Source organism: Pangasianodon hypophthalmus, chromosome 20 (genome assembly GCF_027358585.1).
Source record: "Pangasianodon hypophthalmus isolate fPanHyp1 chromosome 20, fPanHyp1.pri, whole genome shotgun sequence".
NCBI lineage: Eukaryota > Metazoa > Chordata > Actinopteri > Siluriformes > Pangasiidae > Pangasianodon > Pangasianodon hypophthalmus.
In genome coordinates this window covers 4041068-4061681 of record NC_069729.1, presented here as the reverse complement: position 1 = coordinate 4061681, position 20614 = coordinate 4041068, and the positions used below count along the sequence as shown (strand labels likewise).

At 37.1% G+C, this 20614-nt stretch overlaps 1 protein-coding gene across 1 annotated transcript in view; it reads left to right on the top strand.

Annotated features, from left to right (window-relative positions):
- The first annotated feature begins 12795 nt into the window (after window positions 1-12795).
- synpra (synaptoporin a) overlaps window positions 12796-20614 on the top strand; it is a 29835-nt gene continuing 22016 nt past the window's right edge. The window contains exons 1-2 of the mRNA XM_026935553.3: window positions 12796-12898; window positions 13096-13161. Of these exons, the coding sequence (XP_026791354.3) occupies window positions 12881-12898; window positions 13096-13161 (84 nt within the window). The 5' untranslated portion in view covers window positions 12796-12880. The remainder of the gene's footprint in view (window positions 12899-13095; window positions 13162-20614) is intronic.

Here is a 20614-nt window from a genome sequence, read left to right as displayed (position 1 = left end):
GCAGGAAAGAAAAAAAAATTAGATTTTTTTTTTCAACTTTATGAACGATTCTCGATTACGATTTCAATTTTTTTTTTCTTACATAATGCAATTATAAATAAATAGAATAATTTTGCATTTATTAGAATGGAGTCTGGAAAATGTAGGGGTGCAAAAATAGTAACAGCACCATCTATAGCAAATGGTGCAACCAATGACCCTTTTAAATAAAGAATATTTAAAGAAAGCATATTTAAAAAAAACAAACAAAAAAAAACATTGTTTGCACTATTTGCTGGAGATGGCTTCTTCTCAAATCCGAGTTCCTTCCCTGTTTACAGAGTGACGTCAAAAAAATTGAAAAAATAAATAAAAAATGGCTGTGCACAACATCAGAAATAAACAATGAAAAACTTCTCAGCTTTAAATGAGTTATACTGGATATACGAGTATCAGCTTTAGATTAATCAACATACAGACGTACGCGTTTGTCACATCTAAAACACTAACCAAACAGTTTGCTGTTTGGGAAAGAAAATATACCTCACTCATCCGACCTCGTCTGTCAAACGTGTCGAAGTCGAAAATGACGTAATTCTGACCAGCGAATTACCGCATAGGATGTAATGCAGCGTTATATTTTACATAATCTTGTTCATCTGCCTTTCAAACCTGTATAATTCCATATCTCTGAAGTCATATTTGCAGCTCAGCCAAGTGCTGCCTGTTTATCTTGGCGTTTTTTTGTTTGTTTGTTTGTTTGTTTTTTAATTTAAGCGTGCAGTGATTGAAGGTAGTGCAGGCTGTAGGAGGTGTTTATCAGGATAAGAAGGCTGTGTTTTTCCTTCATATTGGTTTAAACTTTTAAATTGGATTTATGGGTGTTTTAATTAAAAATTTAAAATGCATGCATATTTAAAAAAAAAAAAAAAAAAAAAGTACAATCTTGATTACAACATTTTGAAAATTCCGTTAAAACGTGGATATTCATTCGAATTAACCGAGTGAATTGTGAAAATCGCCCAGCACTAGTGTGGAGTTGTTCACACTGCCTTAACACCCACTCAGACTCCGGTGCTCCTTTTTGCACTCTCTGTCTCTCACTCTATCCCTCTAACATCTCTAACCCTTTCCTTGTCTCACATGAGTGACTGCTCAGTGCTTTTTGATTTGTTGTTTTGTTTGTTCGTCTTTTAAGTCTTTCGTCTTGTCAGTCTTTTTCTAATTCTAAGTGTTCCTTCCCTCTCTGTGTGTGTCTTGTCTGTTTGGTGGGAATGGCGCATTTCCCTTCTCGATTCTGAACATCTGATATGAAGCAGATACTGACCCTACCTCTTTTTTTTTTTTTTTTTTTTCTATGCCACAATAATGCTGTTTAGTAATATAAAACAATGATAATTACACTAAAATGATGTGTATTATGCAGTTGTGTAAATACTTTTTGAAATTGTAGTAGTAATGTTTTCAGCTTTTAACCCTTTTTCTCACACTTTTCATTTCATGTTTTTACAAAATTAATATTTAGTATGAGGAAAAAAAATAATAAATGACTTCAGTTTCCACTCATCGATCTCCTGTTTATTGAATCATCATTTTGTTTAAAGGGTCTATACAAACCCTTCACGGCAACTGACATAAATCTACATTTTTGAGTCATAAAGTTCTGACATTATTGCCAAAATAATGTCAATAAACATAAGTAACATGGCTGTGGTATTATTTCTAAATCAATATCAATCCCTTCTGGATAAGTTTTTATATGTCTATGTAGGTTTATGAATGGCTTGTGAAAAACGGCTTAATAAACGTTTATGTAGGTTTATGCCACGTGTCATTACGGGTTTACGAATGTTTATGTACAGTAGGTTTCTTCCACTTGTCGTGAAGAGATTATGGAACAAATCTTTATGAATGTTTATGATGACGTCAGTTATCAGGGATTAGAAATGATTGATTTTTCATTTTGGTTCATTTTGAACAGAAAGTTCGAAGGAAATAAAACATTTAATAACATTCTTTACATAAGATAGCTCGCTACTCTGCTTATAGGAAGCCTAGGATTTAAATAAAACCAAATACTGCATTTAACCAGAAACTTATTTGTGTTTAACATTTTTCAGAACATTCTTCTACTTTCGGTGATTTGTTGCTTGCAGAATCGTTGGAAAAATACTTTCTACACAGATTTTCCCCATCTTCGAAAACTCAGCTATCATGGCTATCTGATGTCATATCTTCCTGTAGCCAGGCAGGAAGTGACGAATTCTGGACAGGAATTTTTTTTTGGTTTATTAGGAAAATGGTTAGGTTAGGTTCAACTTTATTGTCATTGTCAAAGTACGAGTACAGAGACAAATGACAGATCAATTAAAATGAGGTAGCAAGTAATGGTGCAATAAGTTAACAGTGTACAGTGGTAAACAGTAAGATGCATACCATTAGTGCAAATGGAATAAATAGAATTATGGTGCAGGTAGCTGATATAAACAGTATACAGGCAGAGGTAAGCAGCATGATGCATGCAGTATGATACAGTGTATACATACAGTGGATAAAAATGCAAACGTGCAAATAACAATAATGTGCAAATAACAATAATGTGCAAATAACAGTCTGAATATAAGTAATAGTAATAATAATAGTGACAGAGTGCAGTAAAGTGCAAGTACTTGCAAATAATTGCAGAGAATAGTAGTGTCTAATGCTAATGTGCAGTTATTCAGGGAAGGCTGGCGGTTTAGGTTCAGACTATACTTTCTTGAAATCACACTGGAACAGAAAATAAAGTTCTTTACTGGTTAAACAATTTAGAGTGATTTTGGTCGCACTTTCGATTGAGTTCACTGAAATTTTTCATTCCTTCATTCAATAAATGATTGTTTCTAATTCTTGGTTGTCATGAATGGCTTATGAACTGAGGTTTTATGAATGTCTGTGTAGATTATTGCTGGCGGTTTCAATCACATTTAAAGTCACGTGGAACATTTACATAGGAATTCATCTCTTTTACCAGCAGACGGATTTCTTTGGTAACACTTTATTTGACTAAGTGGCTACGTAACACATTCATAAGCATTGCATGAATCTTTTATAGTGTAATGCTGAAGGATTTATGTAAGCCTTTAATTATTAATGACATTAATGTTGTTATGATGTTATGAGACAAGCAAGTCAAGAATCTTTATTTATCATTAAGGAGCGACTATTTGTAACTGTAATATTACAAGTTATTTGTACCATAAAACTCATAAAGCTTTGTGACATCATCTATAAAGAATATAAATCTACAATATACGTAAAAACTATTTACAAAGCCCACATGTCAGTTTAATGAGTGATTTTCAGACCTTCAAGCTACAATATTAATCAATTTTGTATTCACTAAAGCACTACGTACACCTATGTACACCTTTTGAGAAGGTTAGCTGAATGAAAAGAGATGGACTTTATACTTCATACAAGACTCCTCAGTGCTGTGAATGTGTGGGTACTTCAAAAAAAAAAAAACCACCCAAGCAATCTTGAATCTTCCATTAAAAAATTCATACTACATAAAATCTCATGAGGTTTGCCACAAGACATTCATAAATGGCTTATGAAAGGTTATAAAATATTTATGCAATATATATACAGACGTGCTATGAAGGCACAAAGCAGATACCCTTGAAATAAAGTATTGCCCATTTTTCCCCAAGATTTTTGCTCTACGGTTGTGGATTAAAAACGGATTTATACTCTATTCAGAGTGACTTTGCCTGGCTTTCATTAGGTGTGTCCTGATCAGCTATAAATAGTGACACGGCCTTTCAGCCAGCACGTGGACCACATATCTGTCATAGATGGAATGAACCGCTCATACAGCCAGGCCTCTGGGAATTTCTCTCTGGGAATGGAACATGACAGTACGCGGATTGCATCTGACCTGGGGCAGGGTTAGAGAGGGTTACACAGAGCCATGGTCCTGTTTAACCACAGCGGAGATTAAAGGCGCTTGGCTAAGATTATCTGATAATGGGCAAATTCGTTTTGTGCTCTTTCATTTTTTCAGCCAAGTTACAAAGGTCATAGTGATTAACTGATAGGAATCATTTGTGCTGTGCATGTAGAAACTCGTCCTTCAGGATTCAAATGACCTGTAGATTTCACAGATACAGTTCATTCATAGGGTTAACTCTTCAGAGGATTATTTTTGGATTTCAACATAACTTTGCATGTGTCTGCTCATTTAGTTGTTGGCAATAAGGAATGAACTGGCAAAAAATCAGTTGCGCAAGTTTCCTCTTACCCCAAATGTAGGCAGAACAGTTTTTCTTAAGTTTTACACTGGAACTAAAAGGTCACACTGAGCATTTTAACATCAACTTTTTTTTTTTTTTATCTCCTAACCATTCAGGAGACAGCTTGGGAAGCAAGCAAGAAAATCCAACATGGAGGACAAAGTGCTGATGAAAAAAAAAAAGTCATTACTGAGTGAATATTAGAAGCTTAACAATATGTTCTACGTCAATATTTAAATGTTGAAAAGAAAGTAGAGATAACAAATTTGTTAGTTTTGGGTTGTTCAGTTGTATCTGACATCCTGGACCAGTCCCAAAATCTAATTATGACTCCATACATTCGGCTAAATGTTAATCTCCTAAGCCAAAACTCAGTCAAGCTGCCTCCTTTTTGTCTTAGTTAGACTAGTTGAAACATAATTCTAATCTTTATTATTAATAATGCTAATACTACTATTACTACTACTACTACTACTAATAATGCAGCTAGCTAGAACTTAGTGGTAGCTAGCAGAGTTACAATGTGCATATTGTGACCTTTTGTTGTTGTTGTTGTTGTTGTTTGGTTGTTTTTGTCATATTAGCACTGAAGACTCTTTTTTCTAGCACTGAAGACTTTTTTTAAGTTTCTAAAATGCAAATGCGATCATTTCCTCAATTTTCATTCATACGGCTAATGGTGTTTCTTTTAAGAGTGAATGAAAATAAGGATGTGTATATATTTAATAATGATAGTCTAATGAACATTTTAATACTATACATACACTAAAACTGTAAATACATTTCAGTGACTTCGGTAGAGTTTTAGCTAGTATCATATTAGCCTAACAAGACAGTTACGAAAAGCTATTTTTCGGAGGCGATTAAACGTTTTAGCAATGCAGTCCAGAAAGGCTGATTGTTAGCAAGGAGTATGACAGCATGTTTCTGCAACTAAACAAGGAAAACAAAGTGAGAGCTTATGAGATTCCCTGATTAATTTAACTAATTCATCCACTCCACTGTACTGAGCTAAACGTGGTTTGCTGCCTCGGAGAAAGACAGAGGACTTGTGTGTGGTTGTGTGATTTTTATCCATGAAATCTGCCAGCTGGCTAGAATAAGGATTGTACACAGTCCAAACCGGTCACAAGTTTTCAACTGATGTCTGAAAAACCACATATAATATATGAGCTCGGTGTGAATGTTACTAGAAGACAACACACCCATCCTGCTGATTTACCTCAGGCAGATATGAGAAAAGCTGCAGTGTGGCGCTGAAGAAGGGAATTAGCATTCATTAGCATGAAGTATGAACCAAACTGGTGATCAGTTTTGCATTTATAACACTGTTATGTAAGGAACAAACACTGAAGTATTGTGTTACCAATTTTCCTTGTGTGAATTTATAAGATTTAGCTCATACTACTGAGAGTTGGGTAGTAAAGACTATAAACAAAATAACACTTGTCATTCGTTTCTCAACACATGGTATCTGTGGTGGACTGGTGTCCCCTTCAGTGTTTTCCTGCTTTGGATCCACTACGATCCCATTAAAGTGCTTTTACTGAACATTAAGAAAGATTTGTAACTGTGTTTAACTCATATTGTCAAAGAGAGTCCTCTATTGGTTATTTTAAAACATTACAGTTTAAATCCATCTCTAATGTATCTGTTGTTGTAGTAGTTGTTGTTGCATGAGAAAAGGTTTTCTTTCTCATGACGTCTCAGGGAGTTTTTCCTTGCCACTGTCATCTGTGGCTTATTCATTAAGGATCTAATTCTAAATCCAGATATCTGTAAACCTGCTTTGGGACAGTTTCTAATGTTTCTAATGTTAAAAGCACTATAGAAATAAAATTGAAGTGACAAGTGTAGCTACAAGCTCTTATCAAACAAATCTGATCCTAATATCTAGATGCTTGTTGATTAATTGGATTCAGTGCCCAATTAGATGAACTAACTTTTTATGCACTTTTGGTGTGTCTATTATACCTAATTAAGGTATCATTTGGTTTGCATATGCTACTAAAGTACTTTATGTCGTGTTTTATGTGGTTAAAGTTCTGCAATGGTGACTGAAGAGCTCGCTTTTGAGCTGTTTAGCAAGACCTTCACAGCTATTTGTTGTAGCGGTGGGCACAGAGGCTTAGTGGTTAGCATTGTTGCCTTGCACCTCCGACGGTGGGGGTTTGAATCCCACCTACACTCTGTGTGTGCATGTTTGCATGCTCTCCCTGTGCCTTGGGGTTCTCCTCCCCCAGTCCAAAGGCATAGGTTGTTGGCTAATTTGGTAGTTCCAAATTGTCCATGGGCATTTCTGAATTGTGTGATGGGTTAGCACCCTGTCCAGGGTGTGTCCCCCTTGTGCCCTGAGTCCCCTGGGATAGGCTCCAGGCTGCCCTGTGTAGGATAAGTGGTACAATGGATAGATTGTTGTAGCAATTCAAGCAACCTCTCTCTCAAAAAATAGTACTGAACAGTACCTTTCCTTTTTGCTGTTGTGGTCAAGGGTACATCTTTTGTGGCTTTAATATGTACCTTATACATAGAAATGCAGATAGAATAGTGTACCTTTAGAAATTATTTAAGTTATACAAATGTGCAGATTTTACAGTAAACCTTTAAAGGTACACTACTAAAATTGTACCTTTATAGGTAAAAGATATACACACACATGTACAAAAGGTGTACAAAAACAAAAAGTACACTTTAGTACCCTTTTCTCTGAGAATGAAGAAAAGACTTAAGGTAGAATTTGCATAGATTATTGAATTTATTGTATATTTATATTCAATATCCATTTTTGTATGATATATGTTGCATGCTGTTTGAATATTCAGACTGAATGAGTTTAAATTAAGTGTACATGAGGCGGAAACTGAAGGTGGACATGAGTTAAGATGGCCAGAAAATGGCTGCGGGGTTGATTAAATGTTGGAAATGTTTGCTGTGGATAAAAATAAAGATAAAAATAAGAAATTATTGAGACCACTACATCACTTCACTACACTTCACTTCGCACTTCACAGATTTGATGTACTTCAATTTATTAAACTTCACTTTTGGATGCTTATTGGAACTGTTATTGGAAAAATAAATCAATTAAAAATTCCTGAAAAAATGTGTCCTCCTGGAAGTGTGTGCAAAATACAGCATACACCACAACTCTGCTTAATAAATGGATGTGGCATGGGGTTTATTAAGCCGAATAAATGGAGCACTCAGACTAATGGATTGCATACGCTGATTCTCATACTTTTTTTTCTCACTAAAAAAGGAAATAATATATTGCAGCCCAAAAATCCGAGAAACACATTTTGCATCTTCAAACAGGAGCGAAATGGCACGCACTAAAAGCAGCGTCTGAGACATAAACAGTAGATAATTAGGCAACACTGTCATCACCGCTCGGAGGATTAGTTGCTTAGCAACCTCTTTGCTAAGCTTGTTGTCATGGAGTTGAGTGTTCGGATGCTGGATGCCCTCTGAAACGCTCGGGTGACCTCTGACTGATCCGTGCATATATACCTATATACATATATACAATATAAAGTATATGTAGAGTTGAGTGCAAAAGTTTGCATCCCGTATGGACAAAATGACCTTTAGTGTGTTAGGTATCCTTCCTTCATTATCACAAGTTATTAATAGTGTTATATTAAATATATACTGTATATAACCACAAACACTATTTAATATATTTTTAAATATATTATTGTAATTATTGTTCTTGATTGAACCACAGAGCACAGGAAACCAGGAAACAGGAAGTGTATTACTGTGTGTATGCGTGTGATTATATACTGCTCATCACTATACTTAGCTTCACCAGGCTCATTTTCTCCAGTGTACTAATTTTAATCCTGATTATTTCCGCTGGATAAAGAGACAGGCTGAGGCCATTTGCCAGCCATATTTCATAATGTGTTTCCCTTGTTTTTTGTTCCTATGTTTAATTATGTTTCATGCGTTTGTGTGCTTTTGTGTGAGTATGACGATGGGCAGAGTTGCCCTGTGTGAAAGGTTCAGAGATGTGCCGAATGCATTTCCATTCAGGCTGTCAGGGAAACTTCTGAATTTCAGAAAATGGTGGAGCAAGTGACACCATGCCAAGCATCCATTTTAATCCCTCTTCAACAAGACAATTATGAATGCTGCAATTACTATACATTCTAAGAACACGGTGTCCCAAAAGTCTCCATACATAAGCGAAATTCACACTTTTTTAGCAAAATGTCTTCCAAAATTTTTCATGCTTAGTTTATATTATATATATTTTTCCAGATAGCCTTTAAGAATGTCTTTGACAAAATAAGAATGTATTGAAATCATTCTCATTGCTGGATCGGGAAGGTTGCGATGGACTTTAACAGGAAACACGGCAAGCATATCACACACGACATTTTTGCCAAACTTATTAACAATTTCAAAAAGACTGGAAGTGTTGTGCACCAACCGAGAAGTGGACATCCACAAACATCCACTGATGAAGGCACAACCAACATGGTGCTGGCACACATAGTCCTGTGAGACTATCACGCTGAACACGCTGGGATGAACTGGAATATTGACTGCACCCCAGGCCTCCTCACCCAACACTACTGCCTGACAAAATGTAGCGGAAAGCCTTCCCAGAAGAGTGGAGGTTATTATAACAGCAGAGGGGGACTAAATTTGGAATGGGATGTTCAAAAACCACAGTGTGATGGTCAGGTGTCTACAAACCTTTCACCATATTGTGTATGTCTCTTTTTCACGTCAAAAGATTATTCATCACATCAAAGTTACCAAAGTTAAGTTAATTTGGATAAACATACCTGCCCGAATTGCTGTATGTAAAACACATGAGGTGGTCACATCACTTCAGAAATGATTTGTTCTTTTTGATCAAATTACTTCAATGAATTATGTGAGTCAATTAAATGAATCGTGTCAATCTTGAAGCATATCAGATGATGGAAATGCTAGGAAAGCAAAGCGAAACAAAAAACAAAGATTCATTTAAATGAGTTGTTCAAAATGAATGGATCCTTTGTGAAGGGATGTATAATTACATTCATCAATTTTGCTGACATTTTATCCAAAGCAACCTACAAGTATAAAGTCTAAAGTCAAGCAGATCATGGTTATGGATCTCAAGAACTTAATAGTGGCGTCCTGGATAACCGCAACGTGTAAACTCCTATATCCTGAAGAGGTGGTGGAAAACTCCTCCTGAAAATGCTAAATAAGCATAAGCATCCTCACTGAAAACTACAACAAGTAAATGCATTTTTTATCCATTAATGTGGAGCGTCCACCATATAATTCCCTGTGTAAGAAAAAACTCCACACTGAAATGAGTGTATTAATATAAAGTTGTTAGAGTTAGTGCTGTTCAGGATTGTTCATGCCGGTGCAGTTTAAATGAATGACGTTCCACAAATGAGATGGTCCCTTAATGGACATATTTCTGAAGGCCATCTAGGCCATCATTTTGAAGCATCAAATTAAGTGTCTGTTGAGCGGAAATGGAAAACATTGTCAAAATTATGCATTACCTTCACATTAGGGCATCATGTTTTTAAAAGAAGAACCTGCTTTCAGTTTTTTTAACTGAAATGTCTCGTGGCAGAGACAATCCTCCATGTGTAGTGACAGAGCCGGTTATTACAGAATGCAGACTTCGCTAGCAGGACTGCTCAGATCCAGCCGTGCAATAATTGCTCTGAGATTTTCTATCTCTCACCGTCTCAGTGAGAGAACACTCTCTCTATCACTTTCTGCCAGCTTCGAGCTCTACCCATGGAGAGAAAGTGAATTCGGCACGCCGTGATCACATTTCAGACTGCAGAAATGGCAACAGTATGCGTGTGCACAAAGACTGCAATGCTACCATGACACTATTTCAAGATATCAATATATGTATGGGCAAGTTTTCATTTACGCTGATGTATAACATTATGATTATGATTAATAACATTATGATCATAGCATAATAATATTCCCATAACATACTGTGTTAGGATATAGCAAAGCCTTAAATACGCTAGTCCAGACGAATAAACTGTAAAGGTGTGACCTTGTGTTAGCATGACTTCATTATCATAACTGACAGCAAATCATATGAATAAAAAATGGCACAAAAGAATTAATTAAAGGAATTTTCAGCCAAAAGTCAAATATACACAATTTTCCATGCAAATACAATTCACCAGAAAAGATTTTTAGTTTTGCACTGGAGCTACGAGACTAATCTGTCTAACAAATAAAGAAGTTCTTCATTGAAAAGCTTTACCCTGGCCATTACCTATAAAAACACATCCCCAAGTGTTTTATTCCTCTTATACAACAGCAATTTGCAGTTTTTATCCATTTTAAGCTACTGTCAGAGCTGCTGTTATAGACCATTTCAAATGAATATTCCTCACCGCAGGAAGTGATGTTGATGTTCCTGGAATATATCCAGTTGACAGTAAACATCATTCACAACACTAACACACACTCATTGCAAACGTCCCCGTGTTTCTTAACAGTGAACCATACTGAATATGTTTTAGACATACTTCCTCCATCTTTGCTTTACGCAACACAAATTCTGTTAATATTATAAGAGGAAATATTTCCTACCTTTCCACTAAGCAAATAATTATAAGCATCGAAACTACAAGTAGCTTTGAGCATCTTTCTCCGTATGAACAAGGTAATGATACACCTCGGGGTAAGTACTGAAGGTAAAAGTTTTACATCTGTGGAAAACTGTTTTTCAAATAGTTGTTCAAAGCATCCAGTAATGACGATTGGTTGTTTATTGTTATACCACAACATGGTTCAAATTGCTAGTGTTGTTGCATAAAAAACAATGTGTTGTTTTACAAAGAAAAATTTATAAGTTTTTTGTGAGGAGGCATTTATGAAACATTTATGGAAGGAGTCTCCAGTATCAGCACATTTTGAGAGCGAGCGAGAGAGAGAGAGAGAGAGAGAGAGAGAGAGAGAGAGAAAGATTCTGATGATGGAAAGACCGTTTATAGCTGCTATTACGTAAGTGATAACAGGAACTACCTTGTTCCACAACATTAAAATCAACTTTAAAGCTTTAAAATGTGTGATGTGTCGCTCTATATTAATAAATTAAACATTATAATCATTAGCAAATCACTGTGGTATAAGCAGAATTACACATGTCGGATCATGCTGCTGTCTGCTGTACAAGTCCCTGTGTATGAGCTGTTATTATAGAAACAATATTACAACAAGTGCATTAATATTAACCTATTATTCATGTTAGAGCTGGAACTACTATTCAAGCTGTGCTGTCATACAAAAATAATGCATACCTTCTGACCAATCAGATTTGAGCACTCAACCCGGCTTAATTTTTATATGTAACTTCTTTAGTCTAAGGGCATCGCTTGAACAAGGCAACATTTCAAAGCACACCAAAATGTGCTTATGCAAGTCACATGTGAATAAACTGTCCTCTCATTGGTCAGAGTGCTCCTGTTTATGTTCCACGCTTCCGCTCATACTGTCATCCATCAAGATGGAGAGACAGCAGCTCTGTGAGTTTATTGTGGCTTTCTTTTAGCTGTAGTTATTATTATTTATCAGTTTGAACAGGAATCGATGTTTCACTGAGCAATTACTTACTTACTTACTTACTTTCCTTTATTGTCCACAAATGGAAATTTGTCTTTGGCTTCACAACACATTATAACAAGACCGATACAATAAAAGACACTTATACAACAACTCTAAAAGGTAAGATAGAGTAAGATACCGTACAATACAATTGACTCAACATTTCACTTTAGCATACACATATATACATTCCCACATGTACATATATCTGCATACACATTAATATTCATGTCTCAGCATTTAAAATTCTAACTGCAGTTGGCACAAATGACATCTGATACACATTTTTACTTGCCAGAGGTTGTCTAAAACGTTGCCCTGATGGCAACAACTGAAACTGACAGAAGCCCATCTCCTTGAGACGCTCGATAAACACCTTGTAAACCTCGGTGTTTTTATGCGTTTTTGAAAGTCTTTCAGAAATACAGTATGTCTGTCAGACCAAATTTCAATGAGGCATTTTACCTCCAAGTTAAACCGCGATAAATGTTGCGAGCCATTACCAAAACAAACACGCTATTTACGTAAAGCAGTTCCCATCATGCATTGCTCTACAGGTTGGTTCATTGGTCTGTTGGGTCGGATTGCTTTCTCACCAAGAGTGAACCGCTAGAGAGTTCGTTTGCAATCGAGGTGGTCCCGGACCGATTGTTTTGGCGTGGATCCGAGCGTGATTGCGGTGTTTGTATATGCCTAAACGAACCAAACCAAGGGAGAAAACGCACCAGGTTCCGAAACAAACGCTCCAAACGAGTCAGGTGTGAAAACGCCTTTAGTCTGAGCTAGTTATTATTGTTTTGAGAGCTTTACATTTACAAATGGTGCCACCAGAATTGCTTAAGTAACTGACATGCGCAGTAACTTGCTTACTGTTCGCCTCATACGGTGTATGGAAAATCCTCCGTGTGTGTGTGTGTGAGCTGTTTGGCCTTCCACACAGTCAGAGCCCAGACTCCGCGCATCTCTGCTGGATTGCTCGCGCGCTCAGTGCGCTTTTCTCCAACCAGGAAAAAAAAAACATGGAAACTGCAAACAAGGTAGGAGCAGAACAACACACTGCATGCTCATTTTCTCAGCTGGCGCGTGTTAGTGATGTGCAGGGGATTTGGAAGAGAAATGTGTCTATTCAAAAAAAAAAAAAAAACCCACACACGCGCGCGCACACACACACACAGCAGCAGCAATATATATATATATATATCTTTTTCTTCATTTTGGCATTTTTCGCTTTCAGGTCGTTTCCACTGGGACATTTCAGGTGCTTAAACTCCCACTGGGGTTCATCCGCCTGCTGGAATGGGTGAGTGTGTGTGTGAAAGTGGGATTGTTGTCTTCATTACACTCATGTGAACTGCACTGTGATGGATTTTCTTTCTTTTTTCCTTTTTTTTTATTCTTTAGTCTGTAGCTCCAGTGCTCTAAAGAACAGCACGTGTCACCTTTTATTATAAGGTTTGTTGATACATCACGTGCGCAACAGATCAAACTTAAACGATTGTGTGTGTGTGTGTGTGTGTGTGTGTGTGTGGACTTGTTTCACTCTGGGAATGGTGCTAAAAGTTCATTTTTAAGCCTTAATTATTGTTATGCTTTGATTCTCCGGTTTGAGACACATCCCAATTAACGCCTGATTAATTAATAAGATGCAGCGCGTGCATGTGCTTTTCTCTGCATTGGTGCAACAACAAAAAAAATAAATAAATCCTGCACGCGCGTGCAAGACTGCGTCCAGTTTTTTTTTTTTTTTTTTTGGAAATCAGATAGCGTTATTTTCCAAAATCCGAAATCCATCAAGCTTCACATTGACATTTGGATTTGCAAATAGCAAAAGCTCCACCGTAAAGAAAAGTCACATGATCACATGATGGACTTGCGAAATTTGCACGTGATTTTTAAACACTTGACATGTTGCACACATTATCACATATAGCACAAATGATTCCATTTTTTTTTCACATTTTTTTTATTTTCCACATGAAGGATGTGAGGTGTGGTTTTATTTTTCAGATGTGATTTTCACCCATGAATTTTTGTTGCTGTTGTTGTTACTGTTGTTCATATTATGTCACGTGATCATTTGTGTTCCCATGTGCCATTTTAAGGGCATAACATCTTGAAATGCACATTGGCATGTTTCTCGCGCATGATCACTTATTATTACATAATATTCTTACATGTGAAAAACGTATAAGCACATGTGAATCTATTTCAATTAGGGTTAAGAGAAAGCACACTGAGAAATCCATCAGTAGAAATGATGTGCAGCCTAGAAAAAAAAAAAACTGTCCAGATTAATGAAACCCTGGGCAAATTCTGGTTTGTAAGAAAAAAAAATCCACTTTGGGGTAGTAAAGCATGGTGTCAGGCCATATTACACCCCCTGACTAAAAACTCCTGCCTCTGGTTTTGAGTTTCAACAATTTCTAGTAGCAAACTATTGCAAACATTTGCTAACAAGCATTGGATCAAATGCATAGCTGAGTGGTTTGTATAAGTTCGTGGACACCTGACCATCACACCCATATGTGCTTTGTGCCTCTGTGCACAAAGTGAGCTCCATGCAGACATGGTGTGTTAAGGTTGGAGTGGAGGAACTCGAGTGTCCTGCACAGAGCCCTGACCTCAACCCCTCTGAACACTATTAAACTAATAAACTGGAACACAGTAACACCGACTGCACCCCAGCAGTATTAAGTCTAGCGCCACTGTTTCTCACTTTGACATAATACACAATATGTTATACTGAAATGTATGTTTTGGGTTGTAAATGCACTAAAAACTATGGAATGCCATTCGAGTGCAATATTAAATACATAAATATGACACAAACAATAATTCATTAAGAGTATACTTGCTTAAAAGTCCATAAAACGTATGCAAGACATCAGAAGAGGAGGCATCACCTTCATTGGAGATGTTGCTTGTTTTGTTGAGGACCAAATCATTTATGGAACAATGCATGAAGTGAGCTGGAACCATAGCAGATAAGTACGCGGTCAGCTTATCCTTCAAGCATGTGCGTAAGTCTATTCTGAATACGAGTAACTTTCCTAGTGTAAAAATTGACATTACTTTTGGACCTAAGTCACCAGCTCTGAATATTTATTACTAATGTGCCTTTTCAAAACTATTTCTTCTCACAGAAATATAAATTTCAGTAATGTTAATCTTTGAAATGCATTTCCCTCAAGTATGCTTCTTATCACAATAAGTCGATTGTTCACTGATTGATATTTACACACAGTGGCCATTTTATCAGATACAACTAACATTTAAGTGTAATATACAGTATATAAGACAGCTATTCATCAGGCAGGTCACAGGCAGGACACAGAAAATGACGGGAAATTGCTTTTTAATTCAAATCTGGGCGTTGTTTGAACAGGAGGAGGCAACCTAAGACTCTGTCCTTATTGAAGATTTGCATCATAATGATTTCTAGATTCCAGGAAATTGATTTTTTTACACTGAGGAAATAAATCTCAAAGTGTAAAATGCAATATTCATGGTAAATGTGTAAGAAGTTGATCGTAGAAGTTAAAAAAAAATAAAAAGTATTTTAGAGTTGAGACTGCAGTCTTAAATTTGCAGCTTGTCCAAAATCTAAGATCTGTAATCCCAGCGCTGATGGTTTTAGTCTAATCCCTGACTTTGTGAAAGTGTTTTGTCTCCAGAGGGACATGTTCATAAAGGCTTCCCCAAGGTTAAAAGGTCAAGTGCTAATCCCGTCATGGTTTAGGAGCTAAAGGAGAAGAACGTACATCTGGAACATATATATGTTTCCATGTCCATGCAGCATACGTGACAATGGCAATTTTAGATAATTATTACAGTTGAAGGCTGAGGGATCTGAGCACAGTGATGCATCTCCTCTTGGGGACGCGAATCATCACGCTCCGTGTTTGAAGTGTCCTCTGCACAAACGAGGGGCTTATCGCCTGGGAAACACACACTACTAATCACATTTGGTCACACCATGGCTTCCCTCTCCTTCTTTTTTTCGCTTCGTTTTCCATCATTCTCCACTATTCGGGGCTTTTGTCTAGCCCAAAGCCTCTGTTGTTTTAAATGTATTTTCTATTTTTTTTCCTGCACAGGAAAATGAAACCATGAAACAATGAATCATTTACTACACTGTGCATATGACAGAGCACAAACAACGGATTTAAATGCATATCTGTTTTTATATTGTGTAAACATCTGAAATGTGTCCCGTATTCATGCAATTATCCAATCAGCCAATCAGCCATGTGGAAGCAGCACATTGCATACAGTCATGCAGATACAGATCAAGCACTTCAGTTAATGTTCACAGCAAACATCAGAATGAGGAGACAGCGTGGTTTCAGTGACTTTGACTGCTGCATACAGTACTGTGCAAAAGTCTTAGGCGCATGCAAAGAAATGCTGTAGAGCAACGATTAAAAAAATACTATAAACAGCAGTGAACAGTAATAAATGAAACAAAATCAATATTTGGTGTGACAATCCTTCGCTTTAAAAAAAATAGTAGTCTCAGGTGCAGTGTGTGCAGTTTTATAAGGAAATGAGCTGTAAGTGTTACTGAGCATCTTGCAGAAGCAGCCACAGTTCTTCTGGAAACTTTGACTGTCGCACTCACTTCTTATTTTTACAGCGAAACCCAGCAGCCTTCATTATGTTTTTTTATCTGAAAAGTGTCTCTTATGGAATCTGCTGCTTTCTTTACTGACATACAAACATTTTTCTGTAACATTTCATTTTGTGCTGGAAAACTAATGTTTGGAAATCTAATATGTTTTTGTACTGAATCGATAATGTAGAAGTCATTAAATAAAAATGTACTAGAAAAATAGGGTGCCTAAGACTTTTCCACAGTACTGTAGTTGTTTTTTGAGTATTTCAGAAACTGCTGATCTCCTGGGTCCGATTTAAAAAAAAAAAACATGGTTTACAAGCATCAGCTGATTGGCTGAAAATGCCTTGTTGATGGGAGTGGTCAGAGGAGAATGGCCAGATTGGTTCAAGTGGACAGCAAGGCTACAGTAACTCAAATAACCACTCTTTACAACCATGGTGAGCAGAAAAGCATTTCATCATGTCGAGTCCTGAGGAGGTTGGGCTACAACAGCTGAAGACCACATCGGGTTCCACTTCTGTCAGCCAAGAACAGGAATCCGAGGCAAAATGTCACTTGCTCAGGGTCAATTCTGAGCTCATTTGTCCAATTAACCACAGTGGCTTGGGAGTTGAGATGCACTTGCATGCCTTCAATGCCTTAAGATGCATATGAATGGCGTCATCTATCAGCTACTTTATCTCGGTGGGTGTGTGTGTGTGTGTAAGTGTGTGTGCCGCTTTGTTTTGCTCGCCTAGTGGTATATAATCATAGTTATTAGCCCAGGCTGATGGTTCAGAGGGAGATTAGGGATCAGGGCTGCTGTTTCCGCCTAAATGGACAATGCGGATATTTTTACTCTCCATAGACTCGAAGCGAGGCATACTCGGGAGGCATCACAGATCTGTGTGTGTGTGTGTGTGTGTGTGTGTGCACGCATGGGTATGTGTGTGTCTGTATGAGGAAGGTCTCGGTTTCTGATCTCAAGGTTAAGCCTGTAATCCAGAAGCACTTGACAAGTGCGACACAGGCAGAGAAGTGGAAGTGTTGTTCACTGTGTGTGTGTGTGTGTGTGTGTGTGTGTGTGTGTGTGCTGAGAAGCAGCTCATCCTGACAAGATGAGTGCTGGAGTGAAAAGCTTGATGGCCTGCAGGTGCTTTCTGTTCTCTTTCACATTCACTGAAACCAAAGAGACTGATTAACTGCAGCAACACACACAAGCGCTGCTCTCAAAGATGCCTTTCTTTCACACATCTCTCTGAAAAAGCTCTTTCTTTCTTTCTTTCTTTCTTTTCTTTTTACCACTTTCTTCATTTTTTACTCCTACATTTCCTATTTTTTCTTTCTTTCTCTTCTTTTTTTCCTAACTATAATATGACTTGGTAAAGACTTGTGTGTTACATTTTTCTTTTTCTTTTGTTAAGCTAAACCTTTTATTTATTTAACCTTTTATATAGGCAATGTGGTTTTTTTGGAAGGAGTCTCCAGTGTCAGCACTTTGTAACAGTCAGAGATAAAGCTGGAACTTTATGTTTTCTGTCTTTCTTCAGGGCATTAAAGACTGATTAACTTATTAACTTTGTTTCTTGGATGTAACACAACACTAAGTAAAACTATAAATGATAAATGTCATTCTTTAATGAATGAAATATTGTAAGCATTGGCAAATTGCTGTTGTATAAGGGGAATAAAACACTTCAGGACATCCTGTTATAGGAAAATCTTCAACTTCAGGGTGGTAGCAGTGTCTCCGTTTGTGTTGGGCTGTATCACACCATCCATCCTTGATTATATACTTATAACAGCACACAAACAAAACAAGTGTTTTATAGTAAATAGTTAATGATTCTGCTTCGAATTTTCTGTATTTCCTTTTCGCTCACATTGAAAATGTGGAAGAACTGATAGAGAAGCCCCTCCTTAACTTTACTTGTTCCTTGTGTGAGAACAGTGAGCTGGAGAAGTCTGACAGCGTAGTTTTGCTCCAGCAGTGTGAGCGCAAAAGCCGCTCTTCATCTTCCTCATCATCACATGCACACGCACCCTCCTCCATGCCCTGCAGATCAGTGCACAGCTGCGAGAGACTGATAAACAAGTTACAGCACCACTGCACCCACCCTGCACTGCACTGTGTATATGTGTGTGTGTGTGTTTGTGTGTGTGTGTGTGTGTGTGTGTGTGTGTGTGTGTGAGAGAGAGAGAGAGAGAGAGAGACACACACTAAGTTTAATGCTCTTTCTTTAATTAATCAAGTTTAGATAAGCAGGTCTGAGCCACAAGCTTAACAAGGAACAAATTAGGACGTTGTTACCGTCATTGTGACTCCCTCATGCAGCTGTATTCATTCTCCAGTCTGTCACTTTTCTCCTCATCGTTTATCCCTTCATCAAGCCTTTATTCTGCTGAGCCACTCCTCATCTTCAAGGAGAAAAAGAAGTGGAGGAAATGTTGAATTTGCTATTTGCTTTGCATAATTTGCATAAATAGGCTACAACAAGATGTGTATTTAGTAAATCGTATCGCTTTTGCTTAGGTGTCAGCTTTTCATTTTTTTTCATTACTGTAATGTACTGGTGTAGCAGATAGCAGTGCCCTCTCACACCTCCAGGGTCCCCGGTTCGAACCTGAACTTACAGCTCATTTCCTTATAAAACTGCACACATTGTACCTGAGACTACTATTTTTTTTAAAGCGAAGGATCGTCACACCAAATATTGACTTTGTTTCATTTATTACTGTCTACTGTTCTTTATAGTATTTTTTAATGTAGAAACATTTAATTTCATTATTTTTGAAGACATCTTTGCTCTATAGCATTTCTTTGTATGTGCCTAAGCACAGTACTGTACATATATATATATATATATATATATATATATATATATATATTACAGAAAAATGTGAGATACAACAAAGAGCTCAGAATTTACAAAATACCTGAGTATGGCATCGAAACTAGAAACTTGATGTAATATATTTGATGAGCAGGGATTCAGGGAAGGGATTCAGGTGTTGTGAAAGAAGACAGACTCAGGAGCGGCGTTAACTCGGCATACTCACTTTACCGCATGATTTTTAGGACACCCACAGCCATACCTCACTGACCTAAAAATGGGCGTGGTTTAATGTAGAGGTTAACAAATAACTGCCAGTACATTTGCATAGTAATTACTTCGGCTCATCTATTGCACTTGAACTGCTTAAATACTTAAAAACCAGGAGGTGTGCAGAAAGTAGTTGTTGGGATTTGTGGTATTATTAGGATTGCACTTTCTAAACTCTGTTATAGAGTTTTATTTTATGACTTCTACATTATTGATTCAGTACAAAATTAAATGTTACAGAAAAATGTTTGTATGTCAGTAAAGAAAGCAGAAAGTAGTTGTTGGGATTTGTGCTAATACTCGTGTGACTGTGACCTCTGCTGGTGGGGAACGGCTCTGGTTACAGAATGAATGAATGGGTACTGTCATGTGATTGAATATATGGTTATGTGCATGTGTGTATGAGTCTATGCAGTCTTCTATGGAAGATAACATGCTGATTGATGAAGTAGAAATAGATCCTCAGGTTATTATGGAAAATTCCTAAGGGATTTCCTGGTACTCCCTCTTAACCTGCCATGGAATACACATAAAGCCAAGAATGTCTTTGGGATTCCAATAAATTCTCATAAAATTTGTATAAATTATGTATTAGAATGCCATGTAATTTCCAAGAAACAGCTATTAAAACCTGGATTTATATTATAAAGTCAGAAAATTAAAAAAAAAAAAACATCACCTGGTCTGTTTTGCTGAGCCTGTCCCCACTGTAGCCTCAGATTCCTGTTCCTGGCTGACAATAGTGTTACCTGATGTGATCTTCTGCTGTTGTAGCTCATCCACCTCAAGATTTCATCTGTTGTGAGATGCTTTTCTGCTCACCACGGTTGTAAAGAGTGGTTATTTGAGTTAACATAGCCTTCCTGACAGCTGACAGCTCAAACCAGTCTCTCCATTCTCTTCTGACCTCTCTCATCAACAAGACGTTTCCACCTGCAGAACTACCACTCACTGGAGGGTTTTTTTTTTTTTTTGCACCATTCTATGTAAACTTTAGAGACTGTCGTGTCTGAAAATCCCAGGTTTCTGAAATACTCAAACAACCATGCCAC